General features: G+C 40.6%; 1 protein-coding gene across 2 annotated transcripts; it reads right to left on the bottom strand.

The window, feature by feature from the left end:
• Window positions 1-464: 464 nt before the first annotated feature.
• Window positions 465-8,600, bottom strand: LOC139935246 (UPF0489 protein C5orf22 homolog). 2 transcript variants are annotated; one of them, XR_011785787.1, is made up of 8 exons: window positions 8,452-8,600; window positions 7,421-7,566; window positions 6,882-7,031; window positions 5,732-6,290; window positions 4,728-4,900; window positions 4,079-4,294; window positions 638-3,149; window positions 465-507 (listed from the first exon to the last, which is right to left on the bottom strand). XR_011785787.1 is itself a non-coding variant. In XM_071929756.1 (7 exons), the coding sequence occupies exons 1-7, from the start codon at window positions 8,512-8,514 to the stop codon at window positions 3,020-3,022; spliced, it is 1,437 nt and encodes a 478-aa protein (XP_071785857.1). In that variant the 5' UTR covers window positions 8,515-8,600; the 3' UTR covers window positions 576-3,019. The 2 variants fall into 2 exon arrangements, 1 of the variants encoding a protein (XP_071785857.1); XM_071929756.1 differs by lacking the exon at window positions 465-507 and having other exon boundaries at window positions 576-3,149.
• Window positions 8,601-8,793: the final 193 nt, after the last annotated feature.

The following is an 8,793-nucleotide window of genomic DNA, read 5'->3' on the forward strand; positions in this document are numbered from 1 at the left end:
TTTTTTTATTATAATTTATTCTTAAGACTTGTTCTTTTTTTAACTTATGAAAATTTATGTCAGATTCACTCTAGCAGTTGTTGGCCCCAGCCGGCCCCCTCCAGCCTAAAACTACCTAAATGATGACAGGGTGATTGCCACCTTTATGAGTCCAATCCCCACCCGTGGGTCCTATATCCCCATATGTTGGTCCAGAATCCCGATAGTAGTTGGTAGACGTCTGTCGCAGACGACAATGTCAATGACATCTTCCTCTCCTCATCTTGTTGTCAGTTTGTTGGTGATCATGTTGGTCCTAAATCCCCATGTTAGTCCTAAATCCCCTAATGTGGGACCTAAATCCCCTAATGTGGGACCTAAATCCCCATATGTTAGTCCTAATTCCCCTAATGTGGGACCCAATTCCCCTAATGTGGGACCTAAATCCCCATATATATGTTAGTCCTAAATCCCCTAATGTGGGACCTAAATCCCCTAAGGTGGGACCTAAATCCCCATATGTTAGTCCTAATTCCCCTAATGTGGGACCCAATTCCCCTAATGTGGGACCTAAATCCCCATATATATGTTAGTCCTAAATCCCCTAATGTGGGACCTAAATCCCCATATGTTAGTCCTAATTCCCCTAATGTGGGACCTAATTCCCCTAATGTGGGACCTAAATCCCCATATGTTAGTCCTAAATCCCCTAATGTGGGACCTAAATCCCCATATGTTAGTCCTAATTCCCCTAATGTGGGACCTAAATCCCCATATGTTAGTCCTAAATCCCCTAATGTGGGACCTAATTCCCCTAATGTGGGACCTAAATCCCCATATGTTAGTCCTAAATCCCCTAATGTGGGACCTAATTCCCCTAATGTGGGACCTAATTCCCCTAATGTGGGACCTAAATCCCCATATGTTAGTCCTAAATCCCCTAATGTGGGACCTAAATCCCCATATGTTAGTCCTAAATCCCCTAATGTGGGACCTAAATCCCCATATGTTGGTCATAATAAAACCCTACCTTTGGGTCCTAAATCTCCTCATGTGGGTTCTTAACACTCAATTGTGGCCCTTAATTCCCCCCTGTGGGTCCCATGTTCTCCTACATAGGTCCTAAATTCCCTCATGTGGTCCTATATTCCCACATGTGGGTCCTTTATTCCCCATGTGGATCATAAATCCCAACATGTGGGTCCTAAATCTCACACACGACAAAATAGTATAATGAAAAATCTTTATGTATAAAGTCACTGGCATTCACGTCTATTTATCAAAAAAAGGGTTGCTGACTGGTTTTTCTTCCCAAACAGGGGGAGAAGGGCATCCCGGACCCCAGTTTTGCAAGTTTGGGCGAACAACGCTAAATTGAAATGAGGTTCATGGTATTTTACTGTTCGTTTAATTAATTTTGGTTTTAAAAGGTCTGCTGTGCAATCTGGAGCGTTTATGGTTTTATTTCAAGATTCTTGTAAATTTTATCTTGTTTCTTTTGAACTGTAGAGGCTCGATATACCAGCTTGTGCATGGGGGTGGGGGGCTTGATATACCAGCTTGTGCATGGGGGTAGAGTTGAGAGGCAAGAGTTGGTCAGGACTGGAATTTCATCTTTTGGGTCAAGCCCATTTTCATTTTGCAAAGGGTATTTCCATTGGAATTTTTTTTAAAGTCTAATGGAAACCTGTTAAAAGGTTCACCAAGTTGAAAACCAGGGGTCGATTTCACACAGAGTTAGGCTAGGAGATATACAAATTGTATAGATAGTCCTAAGTTAGGATGAGTAACTGGTCCTAAATCGAGATAAGACTAGTCCTAACTCTTTGTGAAATCCACCCCAGGGCAACAAAAGGCCACCGCCTTCGTGGTCTATTTAATTCCAGACCTGGAACTCTGAACAAAAAGATCAATTAAAGGAGACTTGCGCAAGACTTTACTTTTCATCTCAGTTTTTAAGTTTATTTCCTCAGAATGCTCAAAGAGAATCTATCCTGTGTTTTATTCCAAGTTTTTAGTCACACGTACTGTCACATTATATTAATGTACTTTTGTTTTACAAATTAAATTTTTCTACTTTTTATGCATAAATTTGAAGACGTAATGCAGTGACCTGTTTTACCGTTGTATAAATTGTTTTGTAAATAATTTGAGTTCTAATGAAGTATACTATCAAATCAGTCTGGATCTTGGTGCTTATCAATAAATAAATAAAAACTCAACAGAAAAAATTGTAACAGTGTTTTTTGCTTTTTCCTTTTGTGACTATAGATAGTTCTCACTTGACGCCACAGACTATAAAGTCCACCATCTTTACCGCAATGATTGTCGCAACTCTTACATTAAAGGCAGTGGACACTATTGGTAATTACTCAAAATAATTATTAACTTAAAACCTGACTTGGTAACGAGTAATGGGGAGAGGATGATAGTTTAAAACATTGTGAGAAACGGCTCCCTCTGAAGTGACGAAGTTTTTCGAAAAAGAAGTAATTTTCCACGAATTTGATTTTGAGACCTCAAGTTTAGAATTTGAAGTCTCGAAATCAAGCATCTGAAAGCACACAACTTCATGTGACAAGGCTGTTTTTTTCTTTCATAGTTATCTCGCAACTCCGACGACCAATCCAGCTCAAATGTTCACAGGTTTATTATTTTATGCATATGTTGAGATACACCGAGTGAGAAGACTGGATTTTGACAATTACCAATAGTGTCCACTGTCTTTAAGCGTAAATATACCACATGAATATTCAGTAAACCACATGGGGCCAACATCCTCTTATGGTATTTTGTGGCAGCGGTAGCGATCCCGATTGCGATCGTTCACTACATTTTGTTCTCAACAAAAATGCATTTTCCTCTTTTTTTTCTCTCTTCTTTTCGCTTTTATTTTAGTGGGCATTTTTGCAATTTTTTTTCATGATGCCTGGGGACACCTGGGGGACACTGAAAAATTGGTTTGGGGCACTAGCTAATGTTGCCCGTAAAGATGTCATCTCTCAGGTGCTATCTGCTGCAGATAGTCTGCATGAATTTTTTAGCTGTCTACTTGGTTGCTGTAGTCCAAGTGGACATCAAGTTTTCCGTAGGTATTCTGAAGAATCTTCAGAAGCTTCTGTTGGATTTGGTCAACTTGCTCTGCTGGGCAGTAATCATCATGTGAAGACCTAAAAAAACATCACAAGGAAAGAGTTGTACAGTGAGGACATGTTTTAAAAAAAGGCAATTGTTTGGCATCCTTAAAGGCAGTGGACACTATTGGTAATTACTCAAAATAATTATTAGCATAAAACCTCTCTTGGTGATGAGTAATAGGGAGAGGTTGATGGTATAAAACCTTGTGAGAAACAGCTCCCTCTGAAGTGCCATAGTTTTTGAGAAAGAAGTAATTTTCCACGAATTTGATTTCGAGACCTCCGATTTAGAACTTGAGGTCTTGAAATCAACCAGCTTAACGCACACAACTTCGTGCGACAATGGTTATTTTTCTTTCATTATTATCTCGCAACTTCGATGACCGATTGAGCTCAGATTTTCACAGGTTTGTTATTTTATGCTTATGTTGAGATACACCAACTGTGAAGGCTAGTCTTTGACAATTACCAAAAGTGTCCACTGCCTTTAAAGACTGACTTGTTTGAATCTACATTTTGGCAACAAATTGCTTCCTATGTTCATTGTTTAATGTTGCTCCTGCACCAGGCCTCGACATGACCCATTGCACCAACAGAAATTGCTATGATGCCCTGTGCTTTTGTTGTGGTGCCCTTTGCAAAGTTCAAATATTAAATATTTTGAAAATTGCTGTGCCCCCTCAAGAACGGAATGCAAGGCCTGATGCGCTTTACAAATGTCTCATATTATGAATATTATTATATATTTTTTATTTTGGCTTGATGGACAGAGGTTTTGCATTTTTGCCTTGCACGCAGTCAACATGTGCATGTAGCGCCTGCAAAACCGGCCGGCACCAAGACTAGTTAAGCAGAAAGAAAAGGATATTCGGTCAGACTTGCAAGCAGTGCCACAATGAGTACCATGTTACTAGCTAGAGTAAGCCACAGGAGGATTAAACGAATACTTGGCACAATGTTACCTGGCAACAGTCACCATGACTGGTTTGGGTAACCTTGACAACAGTGTCTCCGTAGCAACCATGAGGCTGTCAATCTCTGCCTCGGTGCTGACGTGATGGGGGAGTTCCCCGTTGTCATCGCAGGTCAGACCAGCCATGTGGATCATCTCAGCATCAAGGGGCTCACTGGTCAACGATGGACGGAGAGTGTCGATGAAGGATTTCACTTTATTGAATCTGCGGAGCGCAAGAACAAGCAGGAATATTAGGGATGAAAGCTTATCATCTGGCTCTGAAAAGAGTCGGCGCTTGTGGAAGCAGGGAATTTGGGCTTGTAATGTAAACAGGTTGCACAGGTGAGCAGGGAATTTCTTGCTTATGTGCATGCATAGTCCGTGTAACCAGGGATTCTTCGCTTACACAGCTAGCGCAGAAATTTTGCAAAGTATGGCGATTGCAAGCAAAATTCGGCAGTAACCTAAGACATAAAATTGGGCCCAGGTTTGCTCAGTGGCTTCTTTACATGCCTTTTACCTCTGTGGATCCCAGTTAAAATCTCTGGCTGGACATGTAGACTGGGTTTCAGTCCCTACCTAATCGCACATGTGTTTACCCCATTGGATGTTTTTCCTCCCACATTGTCAAATTAAAAGCCCAGGGAAAACGTCACCTTTCGTCGGACACTTCTTTGGTTTTCTCCTCCCCGTTTATGACCAATCTCAAAGCCAACTCAAGCTCCTTCAGCTGTGTAGCCCTCCTGTCTGTGCAGTCTCTTAATGCTGATTCACTGTCATCTACTGGGCCTTCAAAGCGATACAGATCCTCCAACTGACGAAATTGGGTCTTTAAAAAGAAAACATTTTCAACAAGTTTTAGTTGGAATTATGATTAAAAGGCAAAGCATACCTTTGTTTTTTTTGTACTATTCGATTTTCTTAATTCTTTATACAATTATATTAACCCGTGAAAATTTCATTTCAAACAGTGTTTAGCAATTTTGAGTTATCGCCTTAAATCCAGAGCGAACATGACCATGCAGGTAGAATAATGCAATCTGAGAACAGTTTCTGACAACAATGCTTCTCAGATTCCAGTTTTCGGGCATAAAAAGTAGTATCTTTACAACACTTCATTAACTTTTGAAGTGAAATGTTTCTCAAAATGCTGATGAAAAGCTGCTGTAGGCTTCTAACCAAAAGTTTGTATTGCAATTCATGTTAAAGGAACGTTACAGAGTTGGCAAGAAACAAAAATCTGGAAGAACACAGATTTACATAAAACTTACACGGTCTAAATGATGATGATAATTTGGTGGATTACATTAAGTGCTTACACTGCCAGCAACTGTTTTGTTAACAAAAACTAATTCTGTAATGTTCCTTTAAGAATGATTACCAAAATATTAAGGGAGACTTTGAAATGCTAGGTGGCTTGAGATAAACAAACAATTCAAAATTGAAATCTTTTTAATCTCGTGAACTAAATTTCTTTATTGACTGAAAACATTTCAAATGAGTTTCAGCAAAGATCACTTGTTGCCATTTCCGTTCAAGCTGGTCTCTAACAAAAAAATTAACATGATTTTTACACAGCTTCCCTTGCTCCTGTCCCAGTTTGTCAAATTTTTCATTTACTTTTCCAGTACACGGTGATTAATTGGACAGAATGACACACCTCTGGGTAAATTTCCTTGAAGGGATTTCTCGTTGAAAAGAAATCCAAATCGATGTCTAAAATGGTTGCACTCCCTCTTTCCATAGCAGCACTAGCAGTTACGCAAACATCATCTGAAGTAAGTTTATCTTGGTCTTTACAAGCCTGTGTTCTCTTTGTTTCACTCGATGCTGGATTGTCATTTGTCTTGGAACTGTTCCTAAGTCTAAGCAAAGCACTTTCTTCGTTGTCTTTGCAAAGACAGCAACCTGACTTTGCGAGAACAGCACCCTCGCTTTCTAAGCTCTGCGTATTCCTGTCAGAGGCGCAAGTTGACTGGGAAATGGAACGGTCAGGCATACAACCACAACTGGAGCAGCTTTCCTGATTTGGTGAATTACAAGACTGCGGTGGGTTGTCTGTTGTCGTTTTAAAATCTGCTGGAGCTGTGTTTGATTGTCTTGGTACTATATCTGTATCCATGGTAACCACGTCAACTGAAAGATCTTTGGTACATTCCAAGTCCTCTTTTGGGGCATACAGACAATCGCTCATGAAGTAACCGTCGGGCCAAGTTATTCTGCAAACAAAAAACGAGGTTAAATGAAATGTCAAAGTTTCTGAATTACTGTAGGCCAGAACAAGGTCAGGACAGGGCAGGGCAGTGCAGGTAAGGGCAGGGCAGAGCAGGGAAGGGCAGAGAGAGAGAGAGAGGAAGGGCAGGGCGATAGCAGATTACAACATCCCTGAGTAGCTACAGACAACACAGTTGTACTGACCGAGAAAGATAAAGTCAAAATTCTCAGGCATGCAACTGCAGTTTGTCAACAAAGAGGAAAGTTGCGAGCACAGCAAGATTGTCTTGTGTTTTTAAATTTTTAATGGCACAGTTGAAAACCTATATTAGCGAGGAAATCAGCTGGGCCCAATTTCATAAAGCTGTTTGGCAGAACATAAATTTTTTTGCTAGGCAAAAGATGAGTGGGCCACCAGTCGCAACAATGTTAAGTTTATGAAATGTTGGCTGGTAACCTGTTTTGGCTAAGAAAGATTTTCCTGGGCTTAGCAATTTTTTTGTGCTTACAGGCTTTATAAAATTGGGCCGGCCCTGATCATCAGCTTAAAACTTGCATGCCTGATGTCCTAAATGTAAACAGGTTCCTGTTGTTACCTGAGTTTCTTTGACTCCTTGTGCTTTCCAACAACCACCTGTCTGCTGCCCTCTGGCAGCTGGTCTGCCCAGGGTGGTTTAATCCAGACGAGGTGATGAATGTGGCCGGCATACACTGCTGGTAGAATCCAGTTCTCAATGCTGAGGGCGCTGTTACAGACAACAAAGGTTTCATGTAAAATTATATTTGTAAATGTCTATGTAAATATTTGCACATAAAAAACACTGATTTCACAATGATTGTCGTCATCTTTCTTACAATTTCTTGATTTGTGAGATTCAAAGTGAAACATTTAAAACCAATGTTGCCTGTTTGGTGTTCATATCCCCTTTTGTGGGTTATATTGCTGAGAACCTTGTCAGGAAGATCATCTAAAAAAACACACTCCTTATATGATTTGCGATAATTGTAACCCTCCTTTATGAACCGTCAAGATGGCTGGAGTGTTGGGGTTATTGTAACTTTGATATTAATAATAAATAGATGTAACACTTTCCATACTGCAGGACCTCAACGCAAATAGGTTATTTGTAAGTACCTGAACAGCTCATATTTATCAAATACTATGTCTGCATCGAGCTCGGTGGCTATCTGCATGTCGGGATGGGAGTCAAAATGAAGCATGGTGACACCCTGGTAAGGGAGGTGCCTGGAAGAGATGGCTCGATAGATGTGTGGAAGCACCTGCAAAGAAATCATCAACTTTATGTCAATTAATGCTTCTTATTTTTGGTGATCAACGGTTTCATTGTCCATAAATGTGTCGTGGTGTGGGGGGGGGGGAGGGGGGTTATGCAGTGGTGGTAGTTGGAGGGGGTGTGACCCATCCTCCCTGTTCGGGAGGATGGAGGGTTAAGATCATCGCAACTAGGGGGGGGGGGGGGGGGGGGTAGTGGTGGTGGTTGGAGTGGGGGATGCAAAATGCTGACAGAGTTCTGTGCTGTTACAATTTGCTTTATAAGTGATATTCCATACAGCACTCACACCAGCTTTGGCGCCAAGACCATATGGGCAACAGAGAACAAGTATTATTAGTTACTGCGTCTAGGTCACAACAGAGCAGGGCATGCCATGTGTGAGCAGTGCAGTTACTAGCCCAGGTTGGACTCCTCCGTTGCACACTGACTGACGTCCTACCTGGGCTATGCAGTGACCACAGTTGGCTTCCTTGGGAAGTTGGACTCTGTTTAACTGGATGCCGTTTTACTCCTTTTTTTTTTTTTTTTTGAAGAAATTGTCATCACTGCATATTTTATACAGAAGAAAAAATTGACTTCTGCATTTTGTATGAGTATGCAGATGCCAAAATGCCCCTCTTGCACCGAAAAAGTAAAACAGTTACATTCTAAAACTAAAGTTTCTAGAAATGCATGCTAGTTCTATGATCCCTAGCCCCGCCCCTTTGCAGTCCCTATCTGCATAACTTATACCATGCATGGAGGTTCGTGTATACTTACAACTATACTAAATCGTTGAACAAGTTATGAGAAATGAAAAACAAAACAAAAACAAAGTAGGCCCTTCACAGTAAACGCTGACAGAGCGGTTATCTATTTATAATGATCTTACATCATTGTGGTCCTCTACGACCCACACAGGTAGATCAGAAAAACTTCTCGGCTTTCCAGACATCTTAAGTAGTTGCTCATCTGTCACCACCTTTGCCTCTTTTATCTTCGATCAAGACAGTACTCTGAGTCGCGCCCGGCGCCGGTGACTTTCATTTATCACACGTGCTGTCAGAAAAGTGAAAATTTAGGGGTGTTTTTTAAGCACAATTATTGTTTGTCAAAACAATCAATTAAATATTTCATTTAATATATATACAGTCGCTGAAAAGCCCAACTATGTATTTTGAAGTTCTGCCTATTCTGAAATATATCTCAAAATAAAATATTATATCCATTTTTA

This window comes from Asterias amurensis, chromosome 3, assembly GCF_032118995.1.
Source record: "Asterias amurensis chromosome 3, ASM3211899v1".
Classification (NCBI taxonomy): Eukaryota; Metazoa; Echinodermata; class Asteroidea; order Forcipulatida; family Asteriidae; genus Asterias; species Asterias amurensis.